Genomic DNA, 16,749 nt, shown 5'->3' with positions numbered 1-16,749 from the left:
CAGCCATGACCTCGGTGAATGGTGGACCAGATTCATTGAGCTGAATGGCCCATTCTGCTACAATGTCTTATTATCTGTTATATCGCAGACCTGTCCATTCTGAATTGAGAATTTCAGTAAAAATAAGAGAGTCCTAAAATGCTGCAGTAACAGTTGAATGCGAAGTCTGAGTGGAGAGTGCTGTTGGTTTCGCTTGTTCCAGGTGTTAATGGACAGATTGCATACTACTTATTCCTAATTTAGCAGTTTTTTTAAAAAAAAGTATCTTTCAGGCAAGGAACAATGAAGAAATCATCTTTAATGGATATATAAGGCACATGGGCACAATATAAAGTGGATACTGAAAATACTTCATGTTAGTTATATACAGATTCCATTGAAGAAACTACTATCAAGTAAACTCCTTAATGATTAACATTCATTCACTTTATCAACAACTGAAACTTGCGTTAATAACTCTGTCCTACACAAGCCCCTAAATGTATTTGTAAAAACTGTTTTAACAACCTGCATAGCAAAATCCATCAAATACATCGAGTCACCCAGCGGAAATGGTAAGGCACCTGCTCGGAATTTCCTTTTTATCTTTTTTCTCTCCCCCTTTTCTCTCCTCCCTTTTCCTGCTGATCTGGCGATTCAGTTACAGCAGGCAACATTCCCACTGCAGGATTCCAATGCAATATATGACCAGTTAATTGGATTTGGTGGGTGGGGTTGAAGGAGAAGATAACGTTGACCACTGCTCTCTGGAGAACGTCCCATGCTTCATGCTATGAGATCTCTCCAATCCAACTGAACAGCAGCTTCGACAATGCTGCACTCCCAGCTCCATGCATTAGGATGGGGCTTGAATTCCTGATCATCCTGCTCCGATGAAATTGTTGTCAATGCTGATAAAAGCCACTCGATTATACATATTCTGGTACACATTACCCAAGAGGCAATTCTTTGTCTACGAGCTTTAACAGTGGGTCATGAATAGCTGTGATGGCATCAAAAATGGACTCTCATTTGACATCTTCACTTTCACCCTGGTAAACCCTGCTTTGATCACGAGGCATTGTGGCCAATGGTAGCTCAATCCCCTAACACCACCGGATAATATGTTCCAAACAACGATACACAACCAGGAATGGGACACACAATCATGTTCATCTGTGCTGTGCACTGCCACCTCACATTGTGTTGTTAGACAGTGTCCACCTTCAGCAGATTGACTGGCTTCATGAATAAATGCACGGTTCCCAACAGATCAGGTGGCTTCCATGGGAGAACCCTGAGGTTTCTTATTCTTGGTCCTTCTCCCTGGATGACCCACTAGGAGATGCCAAGATGGATGATTTTGAACAATAGGCACATCAAGGCTTCAATTAACACACTGACAGACTGCCCATCAATGTATAGTGCAGGGCTTTCCTAACACAAAAAATTATACAGAGCTCATTAACAGAATATTAAAGAGAATTTTTAAAAAACTTAAGATAATAAACATTCAGTATTTCACAAGCCAATATTTCATAGTTAACACACAACATTCCCTTCTTTCCATTCAAACTCAGGCAGTGATTCTAAGAAAGATTGACCTCCCAGTTCAACATGTAGTCTGGGAGAGATAGGGATTATACAAGATATATTGCTAATTACATTAAAAGAGATGAGATAGGCCTGACATCAACTGGAAATTCTTTTTACACCCCCACTACATGCCCCAAAACATCCCTCCACAGGTGGGAAAGAAGATTTCTCTTCATCCCAGCTTCCTAGTGAAGGGACTCACTGTACTGCTGCAATATCAGAATCAGACATGTCCTTCCCCAGCAAGAGAACAGGACTGAAGCTGTTCAGACACTGGTGCCCCTGAAAACTGCACAGCTGCGAGTTACAGCACACTGCTCCAGTGCAGTTCAGTAAAGTCAGCACCCTGTGAAACACCACTCTGAAAACAGCAATTCGGGCAGGATGGGAACAGATGATCTTTTTTTAAACCACTGTAACGATTCCCTGATGGCACCTTCATGCAGAGTTCTGTTTTGATTTCTCGAAATGGCTCATTGCTCATATAGTCCCCATACCTATTCGGATTGCAAAACTCTGTGGTTTAAATGCATTGCTGGTTTACACACTTCAGTGGGGTGTGTTCTGGCAGCAGCTGTGGCCAGCCTCATATGGGAGGGGATTGATTCTATTGTCAAGGCACCAGACACCAGTTAATAATCATTAGCCTCTCAACTCTGTACAAATAAAGTTTCAGTAACATTAAATATTGCATTGATTATTGCAACAAAAAAGAATCTTTCACCTGATCACAATCAGGATGGCTACAGGATCTGTGCTTCATATGTCAATAATCCTTTTGGCTATTAGTATTTTTTGTGGATTGTTCATTCCAGTTAAGCTTTTAACTTGCTTCAGGACTCCAATTACAGGACAGAGGCATGATTTATAGAGTATGACTTTACCCTTTCATTCTCCTTTGATGGAACTGCCCGGAGATGCTATTAAAGTTCACGTGTTCCTTTCAGTGGTTTTATCTTCAACATTTTAAAAAAGCAACTGAAAAAAAACTCAAGAGAAATCACTGTTAAGACTCCCCCAAGTCTTTATCAAATTCAGGTTCCTGTGATGGCAGATGAAGTGCTTTGTGTATGAGATTTCTGCACTCACTCCCATCACAGAATCAATCTCAAGCTGATTGAAAGTAAACACATTCTTCATACATTGAGCTGTACATCCTCCAGACACCTGCAACTTTAAAAGATTTGGAGTGCATCGCTGGGAAATCTGCCAGGGAGTGCCTGCTACATTTGAGTTTGCAAATTGGTGGCTGGTAGTGTAGAACAATAAAGGGAGATCTGTTGTGATTCTTACTCTTCATAGTATCATTGAATACAGCTTCCAAAGGGAGGGGAACTAAAGGAACAGGAGTTGTGAGCCACTCAGGTAGAGGTCCTGCAGCTGACAGGAGGTTACCTGTCTAGCCAGTCAGGAGCAGGATACTGACCTGTATTAGCTCATGACTTTCCTGGCCATTAAAATAAACATGTGGGCCAATGCCCCAGGGAATTGTGGGCTGTGGATGAATGTGCGCACAACACGATGGAGCTGAAAAACCAGAAACTGAGCACTAAGTCCATAAAGGTTGACATTTTTTATATATATGCTGACTGCATTACGAGATAATGTTCCAAACTTTCAGCACACTGATATTCTGCAGAATGTTAAGGTTATTTTAAAGTACGCACTTGCTGAACGAGTACTCCATAGCTGTTAGTCTGCCTTAGATGAGCAGAAAACCACAGCTCACAACACACTGATATGCAGTGATGCTACCTTTCAATTACATTGCTCTCTTGTTTTCTTAGTATATTTGGACCATATTATTCATTTATATTTGGCTTGAAAAGTACAAAGCAGACATGCAGGGCTAGAGAGGAACCCAAGCTGTGATTTGACGTTCTGATGAGACTGGCAGAATTTGAATGACAGGCAAGTGCACCCAGTTTATAACAGTGTTGTGAGTACTGCACGTAGGATTAGAGCTGTCACAATGCCGTGCCCATCTTTCCAGAACAGGCCAACTGTACATACAACACACTCCTAGAAGGGACCCAATCTTACTGCAGCAATCACAAGAGACACAAAGGTATTAGTGTCAAACCTGAGCAGCATGCAGCTTGCCCACACCCTCCAATGTGCGAGAGGACAGAGGAAGGTGGAAGAGTGGAGGAGAATATTTAATCTTAGGATTCAAGGGTTTGAGAATGTTAGAGAGAGCAGGAACGGCCTCTGAAAGCTTCAGGACGTTTGTGATTATAAATTTCACTCATTGGCTGAGTTTACAAGGCTCCAAACTGGGAAAACTGGCAGCGATTTGAGGAAACCCCTGGCTAAACCGAGCCTCAAGGAGTGAGGACACTGGGTTGGGCAGACAGGAGACATCAACTATGAGAGTTGCAGAAGCCCGAGGTCCCTCTCGGTCAAAGGAACAAGATATTTCGAAAGAACACAGTCAGCCAATGCAAGTGTGGACAACTACATGCCAACGCACAGCTTGACACAGACACAGGCGGAGTCTAGTACCAGAAAGTTTTTGGAGGACGGTGTCCCGCAAAGTGTCCTTCTCTGTGGTAACTATCAGTCACGATACCACGTCAATGAGCAGCAACTGATAAACTGGGCTCTGGGAATCACTTAGAGTTTGGAAGGCAGGAACTATGAGGTCTGTATTTTCTTTAAACTCAGATCCACTCTGATTGTAGCTAGCTGACGGGGAGGAAATAAATAAGTGATAGTAAACTAAGAGGGGTGTTAACAGAGGTTTAACTGTCAGCTCAATACAAAGGGCAGGTGTTTTGTGTGAAAATCCAAATGGATTTGAAGTGGACACTTTGTGTTTGGGGTAGAGATGGAAGCAGTCGTTTCGAATGGAAAACCCCCTCAAAGAAACAAAATGACTAGCTTTTCGGGAGTGTGTTTTCGCAAGGCTTTTTGTTTTGGTCACCTTTCCACACAGAAGCCGGAAATGGGTGATCCACTCCAGACGAGAAAGATCAAAGTAGTATGTGAGCGCTGCCTCCTGCTGGTGATCTGAAGAACAGTGTTTAGGCAGAGGCCTGGTGACAGGTCTCCTGTTCCTTGTCTGCTGCCCTTGCGGTTACAAGAGTGCACTGTGAGGCAACTGTAAATGGCTAAACCTTGGGTTTAAAACACACACATTCACTTTGGCAGAAACAAGATGAAACGCTACATCACGCCATTGAAAAGAGAACGTGTGGATATAAGGTGCTAAATGAGTCTGTGTGACTCGTTTCTGGAACTTCTCCTGATGGATGGGGGTGGGAAAGAGAAGGTTGGGAGTGGGGAAAGAGGAATGAGGTGTTTTAAAGTAGTCCTGAAATAATTAGGATACTGACACACTAAGCATCTGACTTTTAAAGTTACAGTCTGAAAACAATCTCTGTACAGTTTGGTTTACAAAACTGGATTCAGAAGGCCTCAATTTCACACACTCCAATTACAAACAGGGTGTGGGCAGGCAATATTCCTATTACTGCTTTGCCACAAACACTCTTCCTCCATCTTAGCTCCTGGATATGAAACGGAAGAGGCTGTCACTCTTTGGAAAAAGAAACGTGACAAGGAACAGAGGATTGAAAACTAATAAACCCATCAGGATACAGTCTGCAAAGCTTGGGGCTTCATTCTGTCCCAGCCTCCGTGCTCTGAGGTCCAGAAATGGAGTGCTTTTCTTTCAATTCACATTCTTCATCCTGTAACACATTTAAAACAAAAAGACTTAAACACATTATGCTGAGAGCAGATCTGCTAAGATTTTACTATGCCTTTGAGCAGTAGGCCTCACCATTGGTTGGGCCTAATTGCCATGGCAACAATATCAAGGCTCTTGTTCTGTAAAGAATACCAAGGTTAAACAGATAACCTTGAACGGAACTGTTGATCTCTTTGTTTATTTGAGTGCAACTCTGAATTTAGGCCAACTATTCAATTTGACCCGCAAACAGCCCCACAGTTCCTATTTTTATGGACATTAATTCGCTTTCAAAGCCCATATATGGTAGGCATGAGATGCATATTCAATGAGCCAAAGTACCATTCTACATCATTTTGGTACAGTTCCAAATATTAGTGTGTAGTGTGTGTGCCTGGAACAGGTCCTTGCTTTCAAATGCAAAGAGACAAGCGTTTGATGGCCCCACTGCAAAAACGAGTTTACCTTCAGGGAGCCAGTGCATGCTGGGAAAACGCGGTGAAATAATCAGCAATCCTTAAAGACCACATACAGCAATAAAGTTATGGAGACGCAGCAGGGCTGTAACACCTGTGTGTGAGAGAAGAACGGGAGCTGCCTCTGCCTCCCACCGAGAGCTTACAGGTTTATTTGAATTCAAAAGCTTTAAAAGTGCTGCTCCTTTGTCACCTGATGAAGCAGAGGCACTCTGAAAGCCTGTGATTTCAATTAAACTCATTGGACTATAACCTGGTGCTGGGAGACTTCTGGCTTTATCTATTCCTATCTAATGTGACAGCAACCATTCCTCACTCAAGACTCACACACTCCACAATCTTGTACCCAAAAAAGGTGGCCTGTTTTCTGAGTCTGTATGTGTATAATTATAAAATCTCTTTCCATTAAAATGCTGTTGAGCATTCCTTGTAGGTGGATTGGATAGAGGACAATGCACTGAACGACCCTATTAATGGTATAAATGCAGACCACATCCTATATTATAATTTGTAAAGCCTAAAGCACCTCTTAACCGGTGTGCACAAGGAGATGGCGGTGGCGTGGTAATGACACTAATCCAGAGGCCCAGGCTAATGTGACCAATTCAGATCAACGGCTAATGGAATATAAAGATGGTCACCTCCAGTGTCGCTCTTACCAGCCTGAGTTACGCGTGACTCAGTATCCACAGCAATGTGGTTAATTCTTAACTAACCTCGGGATTAGTCAGTTTCCCATTTCAGTTTCAGCCATCCCCTCTGATCAGTGACAATTCAGCAAAAATGCTGTCCGTGTCAGCACCAGCCACATCCCTTGAAAGATTCAAAATGATGACAGCGTCCACAGGCATGTTGCTTTTAACATGGGAATATAGGTCAGGAGTAGGCAACAGACCAATGTAAATGGCTGATGGGGCAGCCAAACAGGTAAGGTTGGAGACGGCTCTGGGAAGATTAAGGCAGAAATCTTTTAGGAAGAATTCTGCATTGCAGTTCCTTTCATAGTTATAATGACAGATAATGTCAGTCAGCTTACATGGCAACAGGCACAGAGTGGGCCAGAAAACAGGTCAGTGGGAGGGTGAGGGTGAAGGGAGTGAAGGACAGGCTGAATACATGATAGGAGAGTCTAGAAATGTCAGATTCACCCACGGACTGCTGGAAATGCACAGGAAATTAACCTGATCAGTCTGGAGTGACAGCAGGGAAAGGCACTGTTATGGTCACGAACGTATCAGAAAACAAGATGAATGAAGTGGTCCTGAGTAGGACGAGAACAAAGAATACGGAGATAGTTTGCAGCTAATATAAGTTCCCATGGCAACCCCTTTTATTTGGAGGAAGAGAGTGGAGTCAGAGAGGTTATTTCATTTAAGAGTAGGAGTTCGGGAAAGTGGAGGAGGGGGTTGAGAGATAAATACTGGTTGGGTTTCTGACTGCAGGAAAACTGGATAAGCTGCTTTGTTGGGGGTAAAGCTGTAGAGCGACTGGACTTCCAGACGTTTCTGTATTCATTTGCTTTTTCCCCCCCTACAACTAATAAACGGTAAGAATGACTGATTGCTCTGTGGTGTAAGCTGGTGGAGGACTGCAGTGCTTGGAGCATAGTAACAGCAGGACATTTAATCACTGGAGCCTGTTTTGCCATTAAGCAATTATCGACCTGTTTAGGGAACTGAGTAAGATCAGGAGAGAGAGAGAGAGTTGGGACAATGGACAGGTATTTGAATTCACAGGATGGGTCTAGTAGTATTTCTCAAGAACCCTGGGGTCTTAACTATTCACTGTGTGTGTTAATGACTCAGATGTGACAGAATGCCACATTTCTACATTGCTGATGATGAAAAGACAGATGGCATTGTAAGCAGCATAAATGGAAACAAAATTTTACAAAGACACATCACTACTGAAATTTCCAAAAATGTGGTAAATGGATTTCAATGTGGGCTAATGTAAGTTCAAAACCTAAAAAGGACAGAACAAGGCACTATCTAAACGCTGAAAAGCTGATCATGGAGACAGCTCAAAGTGACTTGGAAGCCAAGGTACATTGATCACTAGAATGTCATGAGCAGAAACAGAAAAGAATCAAAAAGCTGAATGGGATGCTGGCCTTTATATCCAGAAAACAAGAAAACCATACAAGGCTTAAGAAGCCATGATTAAACTATACAAAGTCCTGGCTGCAGTACACTGCAGGTCTTGTGACCTCTGGACACCAAACTTTAGCAATGACATACTGAACCCAAAGGGTCTATCGCAGAGATTTACCAAACAATATTGATTTCCAAGGGTCAGCAGCAGCTCAGGTGGTAGCGTTTTCAGATGTTTTGGGTTCAAGTCGCATATCCAGACTTGATCACAAAAACCAAGGCTGCCGTTCGGTGCAGTATTGAGGGAGTGCTAATTGTTGGAGATGCACTGTATTGGGTGTGATATTACACTGAGGTCTGGTATACCCTCTCAGGCTGATGGAAAAGATCAGTGGCAATATTTTACAAGAAGGGCAGGGTGCTAGTTATCTCCGGTGTCCCAACTAACATTTATCCCAGAACCAACCTGGTAAAAGCAGATGATTTGGTTATTCTCACATTGGTGTTTGTAGGAGCTTGCTGTACACAAACTGGTTGCCATGTTTCCAACATCACACCCTGTGGCTACTCGGTAAACGCACTTCCCTGGCTGTAAGTGCTTTGGGGTAACCAGTGGTGATGACAGGTTCTACACAAAAGCAGTTCTTATCTTTTTTCTCCAATGTGAAGAAGAGATTACGTAGACTAGAGTTGTACTTTCTGGCATTTAAGACAGTTAAAGGTTGATTTGGTTAAACTTTCCAATACATTAAGGACAACTGTGCAAGTAAATAGAGAGAAACTATTTTTACTGTTTGGGGGAGTCTAGGACATTTTAAAAATTACAGCCAGTCCTTTCGGGAATACAATCAGGAAACAGTGTAGAAGTTTGGAACTTTCTTATATAAATGGTAAGTGATGCTTGATTAATTGTTAATTTTAAAACAGAGATTGATAGATTTTCCAAAATTACTAACGAATATGGGACAAACCAGTTATGTCACAGTTCAGCTATGATCTCACTCAATGGAAATATGATAGGTTCAATGTGTTAAATGGTCTACATCCATTCCTGTGATCCGACGGCACGGATGGAGGCCATTTGGCCCATAATGTCTGTGCTAGTAATTTTTAAAGTATCTATCCAATTAATGCCCATGCTCCATCCCTGTAGCCTTGCAAATTTATTTCTTTCAAATATATATCCAGTTTCCTGTTTGAAAGTCACTAATGAATTTCCCTTTAGGCAATGCAACCCAAATGGATAAAGGTCAACGTGTAAAGGGCATGACATCTTCCTATCAGAGCAATGCCTAGGAACTGAAATCAATAACCCCACTGAAGCATAGAAGTATTGGTAAAAAGAATTATGAAGGTTTAACAATTTCCTGTTTCAGAAGCTAACAATCCTCGAACAGCTTTCTCAACCTGATCTTGCAACTTCCAAATCTTTGTTCCCGACTACCCCTAGGACCCATTGTTCCTGCTCTCCTTTAAAGTTCTCATTTAACTGGCATTGCTTCACCACCTCTTTCCTACCAGAATGAATCACTTCACACTTCTCGGTGTTAAATTTCATCTGCCCCTTTCGCCAGTCTGTCCACATCCTCCTGAAATCTGTTACAATCCTTCTTGTTGTTGTATACATTTCCAGCATGTCATCTGCAAGCTTTGAAATTATACCCCTGTATTTCCAAGGCCAGGTCATCAATAGAGATCAAAGAAAGCAGAAGCCTGAACACAGAGTCCTGGAGGACACCACTTGTACACTGCCGTCTCATCTGAAAAACAATCCTACTACACTTGGCTGCCAGTGTCGTAGCTGGTTTCATATTCATGCAACCACTGTACCTTTAATCAAATCTCTACTTTAATATTCTGATACCCTCATTCAAACAAAAAAATTGATTTCAGCTTTGAAAGATCCAATCTTCTTAGCATCCGTTGTCCCTCTAATATACTTTTATTATCCAAAGAGTCAGCGTGGGCTTCCATATTTCAATTTGTCCTTTCTCTAAGCATCTGAAGCCACACTGAATTGTTTTTTCCCTTATTCATTCATAGGATGTGGGCGACACTGGTGGCAGCATTCAATGCCCAGAGGGCAGTTAAGTGTCAACCACATTGCAGTGGATCTGGAGTCACATGTAGGCCAGACCAGGCAAGTTTTCTTCCCTAAAGGACACTCGGAAACAAGATGGGGGTTTTTTGCACAATTAATAGGCATCATCATTAGACTCTTAATTCTAGATTTCACCATTTGGTATAACTGTACTTGAACAGGGGTCCCCGGAACATTACATGGGTCTCTGGATTAATAGTCCAATGATAATACCACTTGGCCATCATCTTCCCACCACCCCACTTATTCAGTTCTCAAATACAACCTGCATTTGTATAATCCTCTTAAAGTAAACTGCCCCAACACACTACACTGGACAGTTACCAGCCAAACTCTGATGCTGAACTATTGAAGAGTTTATTAAGACCAAGGGCTTAGTCAAAGAAGTAGGTTTAAGGAGCATCTCAAGATAAGAAAGGAGGGTTAAGGCAGGGAATGTCAGGGTTTAAGGTTCAGGGGACTGAAGGTCACCTATCAATGGTTAAAGATTAAAATGGAAGATGAGGAGGAGGTCAGAGTGTGAGAAAGTTCAGAGATGGTTGTGGAGCTGGTGGATCACAGCATTGTTCTGGTTTCTTCCTCACTTTTCCCTCTGATCCCAATGTAATGATTGCTTTCTTTTTGCAGACATGTGAATCACTGGAACAGACAGACAGGTTTAACATCTGAGCTGGAAGACAGCATTCATTCAGTTCTAAACTGGAGTGTCAGCCTAGATTACCTCTCCAAATGTTGGAATTGGGTTTGAACCAACAAGCTTCTGACTCAGAGCTATGAGAACTGCCAACTGATGCAAGCTGATAGGTAAAAGTTAGAGATAGTCTAACTTATTTGTGCACCAGAAATACTTTAAGTCCATTATGCTCCCGTCAAGCTGAACAAGCTTTTGAGAGCTTTGGCGATTAATTACCTGTCATGCTCAGTCTTTCTCCTTTCATTTTCAAGTGGCAGTTTTAGATCAGGCAATGTATTGTTAACTAAAATATTGATTTAGCCAGTTTTGTCTGAAAGGCATCTCTCTCTGCCCATTAGCAGTTAAACGATGGATTATTTCACGAGATTTCTTGGCATGCCCCAGCGGTGTGATGAAGATGTTAGTTTGAGAGCCTTGATGCGGAAATAACTAACAAGGGGTTATAATCTTAGTATTAGAGTCAGACAGTTAGGGGGCTGGTTGAAGACAGCGGGATGTGTGGGGATTAGGAAACATTCCCACACAGAGCTCATATAGAAGTCTAGAACCTGACAATACCAGCTTTCAAGACTGAGATAAATAGATTCTTGTTAGGTAAAGGTATCAAGGGATGCAAAAAGGGTAAACTGTCAGCCTGTAACCTCCGTCTATTATTCACTGCAGCTGTTTTGAAGCCGAGGAGTGCTGTTTGTGGAGCAACTGTAAACAGTAAGAACGACAACAACAGAACCCAGTGATAAATAAACTCAAGATACACAGCAGGTTTATCAGTGTCTTCAGGCGAGGCAGTTTGAAATGAATCACATTCTCCCACCCTCCTCCTTCAGACACTGAAGGGACCTACTGTGTGTTTCCAGTGTTTGCAATCTCTCACCAATACTGTACGCTCCTTACACTGTTAGAGATTTCATCTTCATTCTGCTCACTGGGGACACCATCAAAGTCATCCCTCTCGGTGTCAAAAGCATCTTCCTCATAGTCGGTCTGGTAGTCAGACTCATCTGTGGAACAGACAGTAAATGTTAACTGAGTATGTGGTAATGTACAGTCAGTACAGCATCTGGAACGAGGAGCTTTTTCACACGCTGACTGCAAATGCCAAAGCTAATTCATAATGGGGAAATGTAGCACTCATGAGTTTCACATCAATTGTTGACGTTGTGATTCAAGCTGCTCTGTAAAGCACATGTCAGCCTTGACAGTGGGTGTCAGACTCTAGATTTGTGGGCTAGCTCTTAAAGAAACATAAGCCATTGTTTCATTGAAAGAAGAATCCTCACTTTTTCCCAAATTTACTATGCTCTGCAGTTAAAGGTGTTAACTCTTCCTACGACAGATAGCTAAGACCCTCCAGCATCTGTTGATGTTCTTTATATGGGACCATGTACCAAGCTTTGTGACAATGGGAATCATCATGGCCGAGTCTTGATGGTGAAACAGTTTTCCCAGAAAGGATCACAGGATGTGAAGAATCATGGAGCGAATACGATTCAACGTCTGTCTCCATGTATCCTAATGAAACTTCCAATGGATGGATAAGTGATGTGACTTGCATTTTTTTTTAAAAATCAAAAGTCTCTGAAGTCCAGTGAATCCTTCAAATTGGAAGTACGGAGGGGGGGGGGGGGGGGGGGGGGGGCAACCAGCAATGGGCAGTTGGAGTCAACCACGACAAGAAATGAAATAAAAGCAACGAGGCAATGAAAGGGAAGGGCTACACTGCATCGCATTAATGTTTTGGCACTGATACACTGTGTGAAGCAGCCTCCACAAGTCATCGTGACTTACCGTCCACAACCAACAACTTTGCAGGTTCGATTCTAGACACGATTTCAGCCAGGTCAGTGAAGGAAGCGTTTGGACAGGTGACCTGTTGAAAGGGAACATGGACATTATACAGGGTGTACGAGAAAGGGAGAGTCTGTTTTAAGTCACTGGGTTTACAAAGTGGCTGTAACTGAATGTAGTGAAACACAGAGTGAGTCCAGATCAGAGAGAACCTTCATGATTTGGAGATGCCGGTGTTGGACTGGGGTGTACAAAGTTAAAAATCACACAACACCAGGTTACAGTCCAACAGGTTTAATTGGAAGCATACTAGCTTTTGGAGCATTTGGACCTGATGAAGGAGCGTCGCTCCGAAAGCTAGTGTGCTTCCAATTAAACCTGTTGGACTATAACCTTGTGTTGTCTGATTTTTAACTTCATGGATACAGTCAGATCCCGATTGCTAATCCCTTCCCTTTCAGCCACTGTGGAAATGCACTGCCAGTATTTTATTGCAAATTCTCAAATCATGCTTTTCTTTTTTCTCTCACATCAACCACCAACTTGAAACTCTCCAGAACAATGTGCATTCCTAGAGCTCCTCTAACATTGTACAATATTCCATGACACTTAAACAACATGACATCAGATTACATCAGGAGGCATGACAGTGGGTGACAAAAATGCTTATCAAATGGCTAGATTTTAAGAGGAGTTATCCTGAGCATCGTGGCTAATATTAATCCCTCAATTAATCTGGTTCAGAACCATTACTTTTCAGGAGATATTAACAGCTCTCAATGACTCAAGCATCACCACATTCTCTCAAGGACTCTGTTCCATTTCAACAGATCAATCACAAAGTTGATAAGAGTTTTGGAAAAGTGTTATATAGGACATGGGCTCCACTGGCAGGGCCAACATTGGTTTCCTACCCTTTGAACAGAGTGGCTACCTTGGCTATTTCAGAGGATAGTCAAGAGTCAACCACTTTGCTGTCTGGAGTCACATACAGACCAGACCAGGCAAAGAAGGCAGCTTTTCCTCTCTAATCATTAAATGGGAGTATTCCAAATGGACTGACTGGGAACCTGTCAAGTAACTGGGAAACTGGATCTTGGAAGGGGAGAACCTGGCTGTGATTGAAGTCATCGAGGAGAAAGTGAGGACCGCAGATGCTGGAGATCAGAGTTGAAAATGTGTTGCTGGAAAAGCGCAGCAGGTCAGGCAGCATTCAAGGAGCAGGAGAATCGACGTTTCGGGCATAAGCCCTTCTTCAGGAATCAATCAACCCTGAACATCCCGAAGGCTCAGAGGCTGCAACCCTAGGGACGGACTGAATCAGCTGGATATCAGGTAAACACACAGGTCCTCCATCCCGAGGGTCATGTTCCCTGCACACATGCAATCTCTAAACACCCTGGGAGCTGTCAGCAATCCCAATGCTGCATAGTGTTGCCAGTACTCCAGGGCTGTCCCAGAGGGTTCAACAATCAGAGGTTAGAAACAGCACGGGAGCATTAATAAAAATACTGATATCCTTTGAACACTCTTTCTTAATTACAAAATATTGAACATGGAATAGAAAAGAAAAGGCTGGCTGACTTGGGATAGATTGTCTGGATCCATCTCATCTCTCTCGGTGCTAAAAGCCCTTTTTAATGGTGGAATTCCACAATGCCAGAATTAAACTGAAGCTCTATTTTAACCAGCTCACATTTAGCTAAGGTATAGATTAAGGAGATCTGTTGAGAAGTAATCACTGGAATCAAAATGGCTGGTCCAGTGATGGGTTAATTTTAAGTTTCATATGCATACTGATTTCCCTTTCTGGTTTGTGTGTGTTGTGTGGCTGTACTTGAAGGTGCAGGAAGACTCTCCAATACTGGAACAGGGACCAAAGGACACAGGTATCAGCTGAGTTTTGGGAATATTATTCTGCCCCGACAGACTTAGGGCTGCAGTACAGTGCTCCCTCCACTGTCTCCATTAAGTTCATCCTCTGACAGACCAGATCCTTTTCTTTTTTTCTAGAAAGTGATGCAACTCAATCTTTTAACTGGCAAAAGCAGCAGAGGGGACAACAGAAGATTTTATTTTACATAGCGAGTTGCCATGATCTTGAACACACTGCAATATAAATGTAGATGAAGCAGGTTGAATGGTAATTTTCAAAAGTGAATTGGATCTATATTTGAAAAGGAAACATGCTCGGGATTGTGGGGAAAGAGTAAGGGAGTGGGATTGGTTGGATAGATCTCTCAAAGAGCCAGCACAGACATGTTGGGTTGGATGGCCTCCTGTGTCGGCAAGTTCGATGATTTGTATCTTTGTGAATTTCTGCTATTTTGAGGAGCTGCTATGGGGAGGATTTGAACTCATGTCACACATGTTACTGCCAGCTCTCTCTCCTCCAGGATAAATCAAATCAGAGGATGATAGGTGTGTGAATGGGCTTTCTGCACCTTTGCTGACTCACTCCATGAAGGGCAAGAGGCTGTTGTTCACCAGTAACATTCCCAGTTCCTGGCAGGTTGAACAACATCTGTGTGTTCTTGATAGCTTGACAAGGCAACAATGGAAACTGCAACAGAGTTAGCGGAGGTTTAAGATTTTCTCTCTCTCTCTTCAAATGTTTAGGAACAATCCAACAGAATGTATTTCTGCTTCCACTAAAACAGCCTCTTCATTCAGCTTGTCAGAAATGTGGAGAGCTAGCTTTCAATGGTGACCAAAAGTAGACAGTAGATCACCTGGGCCAACAGCTTTTATGATTTCGTGGGGCAACAACTCAGTGATCTGAAGTGAGACTGGGTCTCTGATAAGATTAGTTCAATCCTACAGCAAATTCAGTAACTTTAAAAACAACAGCTGGCCTGAGAGGAGAGCTGAAAGGGAGGCTTGTGTCAAGTTTTCATTTTCCATGCTGCTCTGAATACAGAGAGCTTGGCTCCTGGCAGAATGTAGTAATTAGCAGCACTCTCCGAATGGAGCTATTCAGTGGCAGAATCACCTTGGCAATTACTGCATCTCAACTTTCAGGGGCTTCCATTGTCCTAGCTGCTGTTTTTGGCTTAAAGACAGGATTCTGACAAATATCTTCCTCCTCTGTGTTGCCCCTTTCTTTTCCACCTACTGCAGATTGATTTAGATTCTAGAGAGGCTGTACTCGCAGTCTTACCCAACCAGGCACAACAAAGACTAGATAACACCACCGCATTCCATCAACAAAGTGTGAAAGCAAGAAAAATCTTGTATTTCCTTGGCCCAGTCATGAACCCAGGATGTCCCATAATCCTTCACAGCCAGTAAAGTATTTTTTGAAGTTGTAATGTAGGAAAAATTGAAGTCAATTTACATATAAGATCCTATAAACAGCAATGAGATAATGGCTACATATTAATGATCTGGCTCTTGATATACAGGGAGACAATTTCAAAGCGTGCAGATGATACAAAACATGGGACCGTTGTAAACTGTGAGGAGGGCAGTACAGAACTTTAAAATGACATAGGGCAAGCTGGTGGGACAGGCAGATGGAGGTACCTGCAGTTTAATGAGGAGAAGTGTGAGGTCATAGAGTCATACAGCATGGATACAGTCTAACCAGTCTGTGCCAACCATAATCCCAAACTAAACTAGTCCCATCTGCCTGCTTCTGGCCCATATCCTTCCAAACCTTTCCTATCCAAATGCTTTTTAAACATTGTAAGTGCACTCGCATCAACCACTTCCTCTGCAAGTTCATTCCCCACACAAAGCACCCTCTGTGTAAAAAAAAACTGCTCCTCATGTCTGTTTTAAATTTCTCACCTTAAAAACGTGTCCCTAGTCGTGAAAGATAATTACCATTACTATTTTATAAACTTCTATCAGGTCACCTCTCAACCTCGTACACTCCAGTGAACAAGTTCCAGCCTGTCCGACTTGTCTTTATCTGGTAGGAAGGACAGAGTCTAAAACAGTGAGTACAATACTTAGAGTAGCAGAGGGGCCTGAGTACGCAGGTACATTGATGAGTGAAGGTGGCAGTTCAGATGAAGACAGCAGTTAATAAAGCACACGGTATTCTGGGCTCTATCTACTGGGGTATTGCGTATAAGTCCAAGGACGTGATACTAAACTTAGACAAGACTCTTGTTAGACCTCAGCTGGACTAATGCGTGTAGACCTGGGCACCACATAGAACATTATAGCGCAGTACAAGCCCTTCGGCCCTCGATGCTGTGCCTACCTGTGGAACCAATCTGAAGCCCATCTAACCAACACTATTCCATTGTCATCCATATGTCTATCCAATGACCATGTAAATGCCCTTAAAGTTGGCAAGTCTACTACTGTTGCAGACA

At 42.6% G+C, this 16,749-nt stretch overlaps 1 protein-coding gene across 3 annotated transcripts in view; it reads right to left on the bottom strand.

The window, feature by feature from the left end:
- Positions 1-318: 318 nt before the first annotated feature.
- The window catches only part of pnpla7b (patatin-like phospholipase domain containing 7b), a 335,345-nt gene continuing 318,914 nt past the window's right edge, over positions 319-16,749 (bottom strand). For all 3 annotated transcript variants that reach the window (XM_060841292.1, XM_060841293.1, XM_060841294.1), the window contains exons 34-36: positions 12,422-12,503; positions 11,528-11,634; positions 319-5,270 (exon numbers count right to left, since the gene is read on the bottom strand). In XM_060841292.1, coding sequence (XP_060697275.1) covers positions 5,199-5,270; positions 11,528-11,634; positions 12,422-12,503 — 261 coding nt within the window. In that variant the 3' untranslated portion in view covers positions 319-5,198. The remainder of the gene's footprint in view (positions 5,271-11,527; positions 11,635-12,421; positions 12,504-16,749) is intronic.

Source organism: Hemiscyllium ocellatum, chromosome 21, assembly GCF_020745735.1.
Source record: "Hemiscyllium ocellatum isolate sHemOce1 chromosome 21, sHemOce1.pat.X.cur, whole genome shotgun sequence".
Lineage (NCBI taxonomy): Eukaryota > Metazoa > Chordata > Chondrichthyes > Orectolobiformes > Hemiscylliidae > Hemiscyllium > Hemiscyllium ocellatum.
Note: the sequence above shows the minus strand (reverse complement) of the source record. Positions and strands in the feature narration are given on the sequence as shown.